General features: G+C 42.8%; 1 protein-coding gene across 4 annotated transcripts in view; it reads left to right on the plus strand.

Annotated features, from left to right (window-relative positions):
* LDB2 (LIM domain binding 2) overlaps positions 1 to 5,943 on the plus strand; it is a 380,605-nt gene extending 374,662 nt beyond the window's left edge. The window contains exon 8 of one of the 4 annotated variants that reach the window (XM_065877424.1): positions 4,572 to 5,943. In XM_065877424.1, coding sequence (XP_065733496.1) covers positions 4,572 to 4,802 — 231 coding nt within the window. In that variant the 3' untranslated portion in view covers positions 4,803 to 5,943. Of the gene's footprint in view, positions 1 to 1,511; positions 1,617 to 4,310; positions 4,362 to 4,571 lie in introns of those variants that run through there. The other 3 variants (XM_065877423.1, XM_065877427.1, XM_065877425.1) reach the window with 3 other exon arrangements.
* Positions 5,944 to 16,777: the final 10,834 nt, after the last annotated feature.

A 16,777-nucleotide genomic window follows, 5' to 3' on the forward strand; every position in this document is an offset into this window, starting at 1 on the left:
TCCTGCACCATCTCTCTCCATGTGAGAGCGGACCTTCATTTCCAGGGGATTCTCCACTTACTTCTAATTGTGTCTTTCAAATCTGTCCCCCACCCACTCTCTCCCATTTTCCATTGGTCAGTTCTCTGGCTAAAACCAACCCCATCAGTACCTGAGAATTACCTGGCCTCTCCTCCTGTCCTCCACAGACAGAGGACACGGTTGTCATCCCTGTTGCATTAGAAAGAAAAGGTCATGAGAAAGTGGCCAGCCTGTGGGACAGGTGCCATTTTCATTTTAAGACTGGTAGGGATTGTAGTTCTTAAAAAGTACCAGAGTTACCTCTGTTTTTTGAACTGAGTTTTCACCCCAGAAGAGTCAGGAGAAAAAAAAAATCAAAGGAGAAAAACAGAGTCTTTTTATTAAGGTGCCAGTAAGTTATACCCACTCCTGGTTAAATGGGAAAATGCATAGGAAAAAATGGCCAGGCGTAAATAAATCAACCCCAAAAGTGCACACAAGCAGCCCATTTATTCATCTAATTCTGGGGTTTTAGAAACTAACGTTTGTTAGTTTCCACGAACAAATGAAAGTACATTCCAGAGATTTCTGGAAATTTGACATAGCTACTTAAAGGCTGCAAGAATTCAGATTGGTTCAACAAGTGTTCTCTGAGCTCCTACTATGTGCCCCACACTATACCAGGTGTTGGTAATAGCAAGATTTAAAAGAAACAAAACCAAAAAAAGACCCACCTAAAGCTCTGTCATTGAAGAGCTCATTGTCTAATAAAGCGATAAAGAGGTTTCCTCTCTCCTGCCAGCTCAGACTCCTGGTTTCAGTTCACAGGGTACAATATTGAGAAAGATTCTGAGGCCTGGACTGGGTCTGGTGGGCCATCCATTAGTGATGTCTGCCATGGGTATAGAATAGCAGCATACACATCCATGTATTTTGACATACCTGGCCTAGTCGGAATCATTTCAATTTTTTTTAAAGAGCACCTAACTTTTTCTATTCCATTATGCTCTTGTCCTCCCAACCTGCAATTGCATTTTGGTGGAAGATACCTGTGTCAAGAGGGTTTTTAATCAGTCGAGACCCTTTGGACAAGAACAAGGCGCCGTTAGAAAGTGCGAGTAGAATTTCAGCACTATCCCCGCCATGCAAACAAGGATGTTTTCCTTAAGTAAAACTTAGAGATGGCTGAGAGAAACAGGGAAGTCATCCGGGTTAAGAAAATGTGTAAATTTCTGTATGTCCTCCAGCTGAATGGACGTCAAATGTATAAGCACTGGCTGGCTTGTAGGGACCACATTATTTAACCCTGTCTCCTGAATGACCAGCACCCCTTTCCTGTTTAAATAGAAATGCAACCTGCAGGCCTTAGCTGCCTTGTCCGAAGGCACGTACAGATCGGGTGTGCTACCACGACCACGGCTGTGGTCCGCACAGCTGCCACGGCAGCAACATGTGTGTCTGGCGAGGGTTAGGGTTTAATCCTTGGATTCTGCTTCTCACTCCATGAGCAGGGGCTAGGAGCGATCCCGAACTGCAGCCTCAACCCTGGGAGGGATGGAGACCTGTGTCATTCAACAGCAGTGACCCCTTCTGGCCAATTTAAGGAGAAGCATTGAGGGGCCCTGAAAGGAGTCACTTCCAGTCCTCCTCAGAGGTTGGTGGTCCTTGCACGGGGGATTAGTGAGAAGATGTGACACGGGCAAGAGCTGGTGGCACCTCCAGGCCCCTGGCGAGGAGCGGAGGTCTGCTTCCTGGGGAGTCGAGACCATATGGGTTACTCTCAGATGGACCAATATCGCCTCCTGTGGGACACACGAGACAGCAGGGACGGGAAGGAAATGCATCTCTCACTACCAATGTTGAATGTTGGGGGGGGACTTTTAAAGATGTGGGGCGTGTGGGGAAAACGGTGCCAACATCCCGTAGTCAGAGGGAGCCCAGAATGTATGTTATGTCTCCACTCATCTTGTGTGAGGATAACAAACCAAGCCCTCCTGAGCCAAGAACCCCTATCCTAGCCCAGAGATTTAGAAGAGCCAGGTAGAGCGGTGTTCGTAACTATGTAAGTGGCCTCAGGTATCTACGTGCATATGAAGTCCTTAGCACACATCTCTTTTGTAACTTGCCGTCTGTTAATCACTCACGCATGCACACATGCGTGCACACACACACACGCACACACATGACTATGCATCTGGCTAAGGATACGTTTTATAATCAGTAAGGCAAATGTGACATCTCTCTGAAATTTAGCATGCTCCAAAATATCCATGCCTGGGCACCTTTTCCAGCCATTCCTGGAACCAAGATATACCAAACATATTACGAGCCCGTATAAGCCCCATTTGAAGTGATGTAAATCACTATTTTCACAGTACTTTTCTGGAATGACTGTTATTTTCTGATACAATGAAGGCATCTGACGTGTTGAGAACGCCTCTGCTAATATCACGCTTAAATTGGCTTCTTCTGTTTCCAAATTACGCTTAACCTCCCATTCTCCCAGCCTCTCTCGATGACCTTGGACTCACAGTACTAATGCAGACCCACGTGTCGCTTCTAACATTCTTTTCCTGCCCCGTGACACGTCACGTATGTGTTTCCCCAGCCCTGCAAAGTGTGCTACACACAGGTCATTTGGTGGAATTAACCCTCATGTCGTCCTCCACCCCATCTTAACCTGGTCTTCCCGCCTGCCTTTGTTCCTGATTGTAAGCGCGGTCCCCTAACTGCCCACAACGAAGTAACACTTTTTTATCCCCAACACCCCAATGGGTCAGGTGGAGGCCACATTCCATTTAAAATCCTGTCAGCATTCTTGCCACTCGGAGTCTGTGTCTATTTTGTATCTCACTTTAAGAGTCCTCACGAGTCTCTTACATGTCAGTGTCACGTCTGGCTCTTCGTGGCATCATAAGTACATTCTTGGAAACACACAACTGAATATCCTGCCAGTACCTCGATTTCTGAGTCTTCCCAGGTCATATTTTAGGCATTTGCTTCATCTGGGGCATTTCTCTTTAAGATCACTGTTATCAATTCACAAGAGTGATTAGTCTGAAAACACAGTGTGAAACCTATTGATAATCTCCCCTCTAATTCGAGGAGAATCGATCAATCAAACAAACAAGGTTTTCCATTCCAAAACAAATCAGGTGGTCACTAAGGGATTTGTTCAACTGGCACCTTCGAAATTCTAGAAGGACCCTGGCGGGGCCGCTGGACCCTCTCCTGACCACAGGCAGTATTCCACTGATATACTGCTCCAGGAAAGCCTCTCTTGCCCCAGTGAAAAGAATGTCTACCCAGCTGTCAAGGCAAATTAGCCTCCCTATCAGAAAATGCATACTTACGTCCCCAAAGGCATATGGCCAGCCCTGATTTTCCAGCCTCAGTGGAGGCTGATGGCAGTCGGGCACTCTTAAGTAGAATATTGCTCAGAGCCCGCCCAGCAGGATCCACCTGACAGGTGTCCTGTCCCATGCCCATGTCGCCCATCAACCCCACAGGATCCCCTTGAGACAGAGAGGCCAGAGCTGTGCCCTGTGTATGCGTCCTTCTCCCCTGTCCCCGTGCTTCTGCAGCGGTGGCCTCCACAGAGCTCCCAGCTACAGTAGGTGGCTTCCTTGTTTGCATGGAAGGACAATTTGTACTTAAAGGAGTGATTAGATGGATTCTTCTTGCATGCTTCCATTTCTGATGACTACTGGCTTCATCATTGTAATTACAATTAGTGCTCCTCAACTTCCTTTTATGGCACCAGCTGGACAGACTGGCTCTCTTTACTGCCCAGATTGGTGGTGGGGTTGCCTGTGTGGGGATAGGTGACAGGCACCATGGAATAACAGATGGTAAATTCAGGGCTTGTTGGCAATCAGCAGGTTTTTGCTAATGACTTAATTAGCTATGCAAATTGTCAAATCAGTGTGAACATTGTTTTTATCGAAAACTTTACCTAAATTAATTACCATAATTAAGTAGCAGAATGTCAAGGATATCGGCTGCATAAAAGGGCCTGGCTGAGTAGAGAAAAGAGAGATCTGTCTTCAATTAAAATGTATACCGTCCTTGGGACAGAGAAAATGCCGTTTGGAATGAGTTGCATGACTGTTGCAGAACTGCATCCTCCCCGTGTTGGCTGCTAGTTTCCAAAGCCATCCAGAGGCCCTAAATAAAAGTGGTGGATTTTTGGAGGTCTTGCAAAGCACCCAGCAGAAGGTTCCACAGCCCTCTCAAGAGTCCCCAATGTCGGCAAGTTGAAAAGCGTGGATTTTTTTAATTTTGAAAAATCCATTTTTTTATTTCTGCAGATTGCTAGCATTGCTCGTTCTCCGGTGTCAGGCTGCGCACTAAGGACATAAACTCGCGTGGTTGTTACACATCAGGAGGCGATGTTTATTTCCTGTAGAAAAATCCAATATGCGTCTTGGCCCCCCGACATTGAGACTTGACCCCGGTGTACAGGACACGAGTGTGTCTGTCCTAGATCCCCCAGCGCCTCCCACTAGTGTTTTAAGCTGAGCTTCTCTCTCCCAAGGTTTCCCTGTAATAATGTCAGCTGCTGTTCACAGGATGTGATGGTGGTAGGAGAGCCAACTCTGATGGGAGGTGAGTTTGGGGACGAGGACGAAAGGCTAATCACTAGATTAGAAAACACGCAGTATGATGCAGCCAACGGCATGGACGACGAGGAAGACTTCACCAGTTCACCCGCCCTGGGGAACAGCAGCCCATGGAACAGTAAACCTCCCGCCACTCAAGAGACCAAATCAGAAAACCCCCCACCCCAAGCTTCCCAGTAAGATTGACCAGCTCCAGAATCCACTGTCAATAGCCACCGTGGGTTACACTCACTATTTCAGATCCTTACTCACAGGAGAGGAAGGAGGAGACATTAAAACTTTTCCAAGCAAACACCGATTTCTAAACCACAGTGATCTGAGCTTCTCTCTTTCTTTTTTTTAATTGAGAGGATCATTCCCAGTAAACTTCCATGACCCCTCCCTGGAGGCCTTCACAGGTAACACAGATACTGGCACTGATCGTAATTAAAGTAAGAGCAAACGCTAGCGCTTCTCCTGGCTCGGTTTTAACCACGTTTGTTAATTTCATTCCACCACCCGCCCCCCCCCCCCGGCCCCCGCCCCACCCAACCATCCAACGAAGGCCATATTGTCAATAAACCCTCAGTGCTCAGGATCTCATTCTATGCCGAACCCAACTACAGATAGACTTTTTAATATTGTAAAATATTTTCTGCTTTTTGACTTGCATCTGAGAGTTTCTTGTTTCAGTAAAAAAAGAAAAGAAAAAAAATCCACTTTTGGAAAGTAATTTAAATGTACCTTTATTTTTTTTTTTTCCCCTTCACCTTTTCTTTCATTGGGTAACAGCTAAGAGGGCCCAGCAGGGTAGTTTATGGCCGAGCTAATGTCAATTGGTCCTCGAGCCTGAGTTGGTTCAATCGAGCCCGAGTGCTGAAACAAGAAACGTCTTTTTGTCATCAAAGACACCAAGGCAGATTTTTATGTAAAGAAAGGCACTTGGCCCCCTGAGAATGTATGCGTCTGTAAAATTTCTGTTGATCCAAATATTTTCAAGCCATGTAATCCATTAATTTTGTGGGCAGTTTAATAAATCTGAAACTCTTTTGTGTTTTTTTTGTTGTTGTTGTATCTGAGTTGACTGTTGTTTCTTTTCACAGTATATTTCCTGTATAATATTTTGTAAAGCCCTAACCTAGTTCTTTTATGGGGACTTTTCTTTGGGAGCAATTCCAGTGTATTTATGTGAAACTTTATAAAAGAACTAATTTTTCCATTTGCATATTAATATGTTCCTCTATACATGTAAAGACACAGTGGCTCCGTGTGTTATAAAACAGCTGTATTTTATGTATGCTTTACTGATAAGTGTGCCAATAATAAACTGTTAACGACCAAAGCAAGTGAGTCTGGGTGTTTGTGAGCCCGGCAGAGAAATCTGCCCACAATGATGAGAAATATTGAGCTTGGATTTACGGCCCAAGCTCCAGATGGAATGGAATTGTGAAAACTGCACCATCTTTCTAAGGTATGGTTTCTTTCCCCGCTCACTGCAGTTTACTTGGGCAGACACAGGGGTGCCTTCCACGTGTCAGGCACTGTGCTGGCTGAGGACACAAGGATGGGAAAGGAAGGGTTGGCCTGGCTTCCTGGCCAAATGCAGGGGCAGCGGCTTCCACTCACTGAGTGCTTATTCAAACATCTCTATTTAAGGTTCACAGAGATTATTTCGGCTAATCCTCACGACTCCGCCAAGTAAGCCTTAATCTCCCCATTTTTAAAAATCAGTTCCTTGGTTTGCCTGTTTTTCTAAAGGATTTGCAATACACAGATACGGAGAATTCACGTGAGGACTTTTTGTTTAAAGAACTTTCATCTCATTTTTCTGCTTTGTATCCACGAGGAAGACGAGAGGAAATCTGTTAGTATTAACTGAGTGTGTACGAAGTGCCAGGCCATAGTAATATATCATCTCAGCCAGTTCTGGGAAAGGGGAGCTTGAAAAAGAGAAGCTAAGGGAGAGTGTGTGTCTTAGGTTGAGATTCCCGGAAGGAGAGCCTGAGACCAGGATCCTGGGCACGGATTTATTGAGGGAGAGTTCTTCAGTAAAGAAATCTTTAAGGGAGTGGAGGGGGTAGGATAGGGAAAGGGAAAGGGCCTAGGAAAGCTTCAGACTGGTGCATGGGGCAGGGGAAGGCTTTGAGCACAGTTATCCCCTCCCGGGCTGAGCCGCCAGACTTCTGTGCACCTATACTGGTCAGTCATCGGCTGGGGCCATCCCCAGGGTGTGTAGGAAGTGGTACCCTTTACAGAAATACGGCACCCATCAACCAAGGGCTGTTCTGCAGAAAAGAGGCCAACTAGAATGCAACAGTCCTAGAATCTTCGCATGGGTGGACTGGTCTCAGAAAGGGCTTCTGGGCAGGGCAGCAACAGTCAGCTTCATCAAGTGACTTGTCCCATCTCAGAGCTCATGGGTGACACAGTTAGAATTTGATTCTGCATCTCCCTTGACTACAAAGCCTGGGTTCTTTCTAGAACATCACATTGCTTCCCTAGAACATTAGCATTTGGAGGAAAATGTGCAGTACAATAGCAATAGAGCCAAAGGAAATAGAGGAGAATGGCTACTTTATTGCTTCCCCGCTAGTGTACTGCTAAGAGAACTGCCAGTTTGTCCCCCACCCCACCTGACCGTTTTAGGTTTTCTTTTATCAATTCTTTAAAGTCAGCAGTATGCAATCATTACAGATGATGCCTAGGACAATTTGTTTGACATCTGTTCCCGTTATGTATTACTCCATAGCCAATCAACCCCAAACTCAGAGACTGAAGAGACAATTTAATATTATCAGTTACCCTCCTGAGAGCTCACTGGTCTGTACCAGGTGGTCTGCACTTAGGGGCACAGATGCTGGATGGGGCTGGAGTCATCAGAGCTTAGGCTGGGCTGGACACTCAAGATGGTGCACTCACATTGCTGGCTATTAGATAGGAGCTTGGGTAGGGCTGTTGACTAGAGTGCCTTCCCGTGCAGCCTCTCCATGAGGCTTTCATAGAATGATGGAGAGGCTGCACGGGAAGGCACTCTAGAGCCAGCGTCCCCGGAGAGGAGAAACATAAAATACCAGTGCCTAGAACTGAAATACCATCACTTCTCTGTGCTATCCATCAAGGCAGCCCAGATTCGAGGGCTGGAGGCACAGACTCCACTCTTTGATGGGTAAGTAGCAGATGCCTCCAAGGAGGGGAGAAACCGATGGTGGCCATGTTTGAAAACATCTACAGCATCCAACACAGTTCACAACCTGTCCCTTGCTTACCTTACTTTGTACCTTTAGCCACTTCCCACTTGAACCTGATTCACCATCTACCTAGACTCCTCTCATTTGCCTGAATGCACGAAGTGCTCAGGTCACACGTGTCTTTGTATATGTTTTTCTCTCTTAGAATGCCATCCCCCACCTTCTTACATAACCAAAGCTATTCATTCTCATAGGCCCAGTTTGATTCTCAGGTCCCCAGAGACACCTCCCCAACTCTGCTCAGGGTCTGTTGTCCCCTCTGAGGTCCAAGAGCGCTTGGTGCTTGCTTCCTTCTTGGTTCTTTCCTTACAAATTTCTGTTTTTGTTGTTAAACGCCCTTCACTGTCCCACTAGACATTGCTATTTCTGAGCAGTATAATCATTTCCATCTGAATCTTTAATATCTAAACTCTATCATACATGTTGGTGGAATACATAGAGTTAAAAACTCCCAAGCTAGAGATCATGGAACCACTGCTTACCATGCATTTTCCCATTACATTTCAAACAGTCTGTAATTCTATGCCACAACGTAAAGTGACATTTATCCCTGTAGGTACGTAAGAAGGTAAGAGGTAGCAGAGATGGGTTTGTTCAAGTTTTTCAGAGGTCAGGTAAGCACAAAACAAACATTTTACACAACACTGGCTTAAGTCTAACTTCTATTAAGAAACCCCATGAGATTTGTCAGGCCCAGAATAATCCTAAGGGCAACCATCTGTTAAATACACACTGTGTGCCAGGCGCTTGCTAGGTGGTTTGCCTGGGTGGTCTCAAACTGAGAATCCAAGGGTACGTAAGTTGGGTTTTACTTTGTAATAATCTCCAAAGCTCAGCAGGCTTTGACCACAAACCTTTTATTTTTCTCACTCATGAGACTGTGGGTCACCTGGGGCAACTCTACTTTAGGTCTGCCCCTCAGGTCCCTTTCTAGGACCGTGGATCCCCAGGGCATGCTCTTCTCTTGGGAGATTCTACTCACGCTGCATCCATTGGCCAAAGCAAGTCGCAAGGACAATCCAACATAAGTGGGGTAGGGAAATACACTTTACCACTTGTAGACTGCAATGGTGATGGGTATGAGTAAACAACTGAAAATCCAATCTACCGCTGGCAGCCTACACAAGATGTCTGAAAAACTTCTAATGATTTGCCAACATTTAAAGACTGATGAATTTTCTATAAAAGTTAAAATTTCTTGCTTCTCTCAACAAATCGGATCTAACAACCATAGATTCAGACTTCTGAATCCCTGGATGGTAACAGTTGGCTGGCACCAGGTCATGGCTACCCTGCTTAGACACTCCAGCTCGTCATCTCCACACCATTTTACCCACTCACTCTACCTGCCTGGCTTCTGTTGGCAGCTGCTCTACCCATTACACCATACTCTCTACTCCTTAAGGCCGCATTTGGGACCCATTTTACAGATATGAAGACTGATGCTCAGACGGGTTCATTGACCTTGTTTATCACACAGCTCCTAAGTGGTGAGGTGGCTTTGAACTTGGGTGTCAGGGTCAAAGCCTTTACCCCTTTCACCAAACCACACTGGTTTATAGGAGCCACAGAAGTGGTTACCTTCTGTCGCTTAGGTTAGGAATGGGACAAGCATGATCTCATTGAATCTTTGCAATATCTCTGTGGGTGAGGTAAGGTTATTTCCCCCCATTTTGCAGATGGAACGTAGAGCAGTTAAAAAGTCTGCCCGAGGTCACAGAGCTCACAAATGACAGCATCATGTCACCTCAACTCTGACCCACTTTATTAGACTTACTGTCAGGTGCACAGTCCGTCGGTGGGGTGTTTGGAGGTGTTCTCTGGCATGGGAGAAGGGTCCTGGCAACCACCTTTCTGCCATCCACTATGTATTTCACGGGGTGACAAAGAGTTTGCCAGAGATCAAGACTTGCCACTTACATGGTAATGGAACAAAACAGGGAGGCCCCCTTTTAGGGCCCTGAAATCTCGAGGACATCTGACAAGGGATTTATAAATAAGTGGCCCAATCCCTTTGGGAAATTCTTTCTCTCTCCATTTCTCTTTAACCTTGAGGTGAGCATTGAATGCAATAGAATAACACAACCCACAGTGGTACTACATGGGGTGGGGCACAGTGAGAACAAGGCCAAGAAGTTCAATTATTTCCCTAAAGCAGGTTTGGCAGCACCCTTGGGAAATTCATTTTATAATGGGATACCCCCTCCATCTTTGTGGGAATGATTTCACGACAGAGGGGATGATGCTTTGATACGTGTACGCACTTCTAAGTGTCTGGTTGCTTCTCTGAATTTGCTCTCTGGCTTCACCTCCTTTGATCCATCGCTACAGTCAAGATAGTGTCTCTGATCACTGGGAATACTGAGGAGTTTGTGTTTTGAACAAAACCTAAGGTGGCAGCACTGTTGGTGTTTATATAAAGGTGTCTTTTTTGCACTTAAAGCCATTGAGCTAGAAAAGGCACTGAAAGGTTATTAAAACAATAAATTAAGGAAACTGGTGAAGCAATTGCTATGGCCTTGCTCATTCCTGTTTTACTTTCAGTTCCTATTCATTCCAGAATTTTATACCATCCTGGACAAAGAAAAGTTTTCTTGTTTTCCAATGGCCTTCAACGAATCTCCAGAAAATACAGTCATCTTTCATTATCTGCAGACGATTGGCTCTAGAACTGCCCCTCCCAACCTTTACCCTCCCACCCCCCAACCCTCCCATACCAAAATCCAGGTGCTCAAATCCCTTATATTAAATAGCATAGTATTGGGGGTCGACTGAAAAAAGAATGCACAACGTGACAGTTGTGAGTTAAGTTTTATTGGGAGTAAAACGAGGACTATAGCCCGGGAGACAGCATTTCAGATAGCTCTGAGAAACTGCTCCAAAGAGGTAGCGGGGAAGGTCAGTATATATGTGATTTTGGTGAAGGGGGAGTACATGCAATCAAGCACACATTTTTTGTAGAATGTTTCTGCTGGTCTCACGAAGGTTACTGCTCGTCATGGGGAGCAGACGTTACCATGAAGGATTTTAATGCTTTTCTAGATATGAGGAGATGCAAGAATTGGGCTCATAAAATCATCTCCTGAAAATATCAACTATCTGAAGACCTGTTCTGCCAGTTATTCCCAGAGCACAAAGTGCCTCATTCCTGATCTCCACCCCGAACTCCTTTCATGGGGAGTTGAAGGTCAGCAGCTGCAGCGGCTCATAATTTGATCCTTGTAGAGGTAGATGGCAACTGCCAATTTATAGGTGACATTGCATATAAGCTTCGCACATCCTCCTGTATACTTTAAATCGTTTCTAGATTACTCATAATACCTAATACAATGTAAATGCTATGTTAAGCTGTTGCCGGTGGGCAAATTCAAATTTTGCTTTTTGGAATTTTCTAGAATTTTTTTTTTCAAATATTTTTGATCTGCAATTAGTTGAATTTGCAGATGTGGAAACCGCGGCTATGGAGGGCTGACTGTGTTTATTCCTGAGTTAGGCAAACCTGTTTGGGAGGAAGTTCTTGTTTGTATCTCTTTCAGAGCTGACATGCTGTATCTTGAGCTAAGTCATACTCTCTCTTTTCATTCTTAATTTGTTAAAAGTGTTAAGTTCACTCTTTTGGGGTTTGCAGATTCTTCTGTCATGTTCTAATGAAAGTGTTAATGCTTGAAGTGAAATCTGCAAAAATTCAAGAATGAGTGTAAAATTGATTTAACTCCTGAGGCCTCGCTGAAGTCGATTGTCACAAAAATGAAAATTCAGAATCGGAAACTTACATTTTGTAGAAAGAGGGAATTTTGTAAAACCTAGGCACTATCTGAGGGATCAAACACGATTTGTTGATCGCGGCAACTTGGGACCTTGCATTGGGAAAGCTTCTGAGGAGCAGCTCACTCGGGAAGAAAGATGTGAACCACCGTTAGCAACGCCTGCCATTGTAAAACGGCGGAGCTGGAGGCTCAGATTCCTCTCATTTGCCATCTCCACTCTAAATCACAAGCATTTCAAAGGCAGAAGCCTATGGAATTCACCAAAATTGTTAACGCATGATAGGGTGAGAAAGCCCATTTTCCTGAATCTGTCCCAGTTTTAACACTGAACATCCCTCTCCCTGGGAAATTCCTCAGTCCCAGGCAAATCCGCCCACACATGTAACAAAACAGACGTACGCAAAATTGTAATAGCTACTACTTATTGAGCATCTTTTTCATTCCAGGCACTTTGCATGTATTGATTCTAGTACACCCGCCCTGGGTGGGGACCCATTAATGCCATCATTTTACAGGTAGGAAAACTGAAGCAAAGAAACATGAAAGAAGATGCCCAAGGACCTCCAGCTAACAAGCAACAGAGCGGAGATCCAATCCTAGATGTGACTGACTGCACCGCCTGTGCTTTCTCTGCTACACCCATGGATTTGAACTTTTTCTTTTCTTTTCTTTTCTTTTTTGGCTCTGCTGCGTGGCTTGCAGCATCTCAGATCCCCAAACAGGGACTGAACTCGGGCCATGGCAGTGAAAGCCCTGAATCCCAGCCACCAGGCCATGAGGGAACTCCCTGAAATTTTATTCTAAAGAAGACCAAGATAAGTGCAATGTATGTTTACTAAGAGGAACAATCAAGCATCAGAGACTATGAGAGGCAAAAAAATTCCCCAGGAACCAGAGTCCTAGCTGTGCAAGCCAGGGACACACCTGCCTCTCACACCATCCCTCCTTCAGTTACAGGAGAATTCCACCGGCTCACTTGAAAAAGCTACCACGCACTATTGAAGTTGGCCAATTAGAAAGTATTCAGACAAATGACATCAGGAACATAGAGCAGGCAGGCCAAGGATTATTCCATTTGGCCGAATGAAAACCTCCCTCCCCATGTAAGAGAGGTTAATCCAGCCTGTCTTAAGGACTTACCTGTGGTTTTGCTGAAGAGAGCAGTTAGAAACGTCTGTGGCTAATTTGCACTTCAGTTACCTCTGCAGCTGAGTTTGGGGAGATTGCATTTGCCAAGTGCACCTTGTGAGATTCTTACAAATATTTAAACATGAAAGTTGTTGTCTGGAGTGAGGGGAAAAACCTCCAGAGTGGGCACTTGTATAACTCAACCACTGGGTCTACCTTTCTGCCGACACCCAAGAGGGTCAGTGTTGCTTACCTCTCACTGCAGAGCTCAGATAATGAGGTTACAGAATCCCCAGGCTGTATTTTTGAATGGAAAGTATTTTTTAAAAGAGACCAAATTGTCTCCATTAGCAAATTTAATCTCAATAGTCGCTGAGACCAAACATCATTTATTCCCTCCTTTCTTTCAAATACGTGCACAAAGTTGACTCCCCTTTTAAAGATCCAGACCAATGACTGTTTTATATTCCTAGGAAAGAGGTTCATGGATAACTTCAGGTTTTAAAATGATGCCCAGTTTAAAATGGCTTCTAGCTGTTGCCCTAAAACAGAGGACAACTGATGTAACTGCCATCAAAAATAAATACTGGAAGGCACAGCCCAGGACATTTTTGAAAATGAAGAATAATGAGGGGAACTTGACCCCCAGAGACATCAAAGCAGAGTGTAAAATGGTGTGGCATTGGCGCAGAAGCAGACAAACCGGGGGAAGGGTTCAGAAACACGCCAACGTCAATATCTCCATTTATGTTATTTTACATCTATGAGGAAAGGATGAGATTAAATAATATGTAAACAATTGGCTGTAGGGGACTTCCCTGGCAGTCCAGTGTTTGGGACTCCGCCTTCCAGTGCGGGGTGGGGGGTGTGGGTTCGATGCCTGGTCAGGGGCGTTGGGATGCCACGTGCCTCGCAGCCAAGGCTCCAAAACCTAAAACAGAAGCAGTGTGTGGCAAATTAAATAAAGCCTTTAAAAATGGTCCACATCAAAAAATCTTTAAGAAAAAAAATTGGCTATGCATTTCGAAATCATTATCTTACATCCATATCTTAGCCTGCATATGAAATTTTCAGATGAATTAGAGACTTAAACTAAAAAACAAAAGCACTAGAAGAAAATATTGTTAGGATTGGGAGCTAAAGAACAACCTGTCTTCTCTAAACACCAAGACTAGAAACCACTGTTGTTTTAATAGACATATTTGGAAGGGAATATGCAGTTGTGGTGAAGCGTCTGAACTCTGGAGAGTCAGACCTAGGTGCACACCCTGACTTTGACATATACTGGTTAGGTGACCTTGGCAAGTGACTTAGCTCCTCTGATTGCCTGTTGTCTTCATCTGTAAAACAAACATGTTAATAGTTCCTACTCAAAAGTTTGTGTTGCAAATTAAATGAAATATTATATGTAAAACACCTGGCACATAGTAAGAAATCAGTTGACATTATAAATTATGTGTGCTAATATTTTTATAGTAAAAACATAAAATAAGACTCAAGGACATATAAAAATTAGAAAATACCATACAGTGGAAATAAGGTCAGAGTAAGAGCTATGATAATAAGCTTAACTGATTTAAACTCCTTTGTTAAAGGGCAAAACACAAAAGAGAGACAGACAAAAACAGAATCAATATTCAGTAAGTAAGAAATCATGTATAAGATAAAAATGACTCAGAATGATTACAGTTAAAAGGATGGGAAATTATCAGTTATTCATATACAAAAAGAAATCAAGATAGATGTTAATTTTAGACAAGTTAAAATTTGTGGTAAAAAATATTAAATTTTATATTGACCATGTTCCAAGCAACAAAGCATCAAAATACAAAGCAAAAGACTTCTAGAGGGCTTCCTTGGTGGCGCAGTGGTTGAGAGTCCTCCTGCCTATGCAGGGGACGCGGGTTCGTGCCCCGGTCCGGGAAGATCCCACATGCCACGGAGCGGCTGGGCCCGTGAGCCATGGCCGCTGAGCCTGCACTTCCGGAGCCTGTGCTCCGCAACGTGCTTCAACAGTGAGAGGCCTGCGTACCGCAAAAAAAAAAAAAACTAATTAATTAATTAAAAAAAGACTTCTAGAACTCAAGAATTTGACTAAAGCACAATGCCAACATATTACGTTAGCTTTTCACAGATTAAACGAGAAAAAAATGGGAATGGGAACATAGAGAATTAATGTAATTCGATTGAAATAATAGGTATATATTTATCTTTAGATTAATTAATGAGTATGCCACATTTTAATGTAATATATACAAAACCATTCTCAATAATAGGTCCAAAAAAACCCCCATTCACTAGTGCAGTAATTTGTACAGGTCGCATGCTTTGATCATAATATAATACAAAAGTGTTTAACAGTGTTTCCTTTCCATTCTCTGGTTATTGCTGTGATTTCTGTACACTGATGTCTCAATTTGACAACTTTACTGAATTTTCCCATTAATTCTAATAGTTTCTCATTCCATTCTCTTGTGCTTTTTAAAGGATATAATCAATTTGTCTGTAAATATTAATAATGTTACTCCTCCTTTCCAATAGATATCTTTGTTTTCATTTATTTGCTTAATGCACTAGATAAAATTTAAACTATGTTAAATAGTGATGGTGGTAACAGGCATTTTTGTATTACTCCCAGTGTCAGTGAAATTAATTCTAGTGTGTTTCTTCATTCAGTATGATGCTATCAATTCTATAATATGTAAAGAAAACAAACTTTTAAGATTTTCTAATATTTTTTATTTAATCACTGATGGAAGTTAAATTTTAGCAAATGCCATTTTGTCAACTCAGTATATCATCAAGTGTACTTTTCTTTTTGTGCTATTAATGAGATATATTTTATTGATTTATTTCCTAACTTTGCTAAGTTAGACTCTACTTGGTCATGGTAAGTTATTCTCTTAATATGCTGTTACATTATGTTTGTTATTATTTCATTTATGCTGAATACATCTGTTTTCTGAGCAGAACTGGGCCATTGCTTTCCTCCTTTGTTCTATTCTGGGCTATTATGCTATCAGAATTGTACTATCTGTGTAGAATGAACTTGAAAGTGTCCTGTCCTTTCCGCGTTCTGTAATAGTTTATATAGTTTGGTGTAACCATATGACCCCACAATGTTCTTGAAGGCACTATTATGATTTTTCTTCAGAGATGTGAGTCCATTTCAAATTGATACAAAAATTACTTAATTTCTGTTGTTATTTTAAGTATTTTCTATTTTGTTTTTCTTATTTAACTGTGCTTTGGGGATTCATTGAGTTGAAGCTTGACTTTTTAATTTTCACTCTTTGTTGCTTAATAATGATACAATTCTAAATTAAGAATGTCTCTCTAGTTACAGCGTTTGAGGGTCCCTAAAATTTTTATAAGGATTTACATTCTCACCATTATTCTTCCTATCATTTTCATTCAGCATTTTAAAATTTGCGTCTATGTTAAAATGAGGATAATTGGAAATTAAATGAATCAATACAAGTGAAACAAAATACTTGGAAAGGTATCAGGCACATAATAAGAATACAATAAATTTAGCCATTCTTAAAGTTTTAGCTAATCAAATAACATGACACTTCACTTCCATTGAAATTCAATAGGATCCAATCCCAGAAGCTATTTGTTTACATATTTGTTTATTTATTTATTTATATTATTTTTTGGGCCACCGCTTGTGGGATCTCACTTCCCTGACCAAGGACTGAACCCAGGCCGTGGCAGTGAAAGGCTGGAATCCTAAACACTAGGCCACCAGGAAATTCCCAGCCCAGGAGCTATTTATTAAGTGACCAGATCCAGTACTCATCAAAGCATGTTTCCATGAGTGATACATGCTAGGTATATGCCCGTTCATAATAAAATAGAAAATAATAAGTGTACCTATTAGGGAAAATACAGAATTACCATTTTCTTTAACAACAGGTTTGTTGAGATATAATTCACATAGCATACAATTCAGGGTTTTAGTACATTCACAGAACTGTGCAATCATAATCAATTTTAGAACATTTTCATCACACTCTCCAAAAACCCC

The sequence above is a fragment of the Phocoena phocoena genome, chromosome 5 (genome assembly GCF_963924675.1).
Source record: "Phocoena phocoena chromosome 5, mPhoPho1.1, whole genome shotgun sequence".
NCBI classification, from domain to species: domain Eukaryota; kingdom Metazoa; phylum Chordata; class Mammalia; order Artiodactyla; family Phocoenidae; genus Phocoena; species Phocoena phocoena.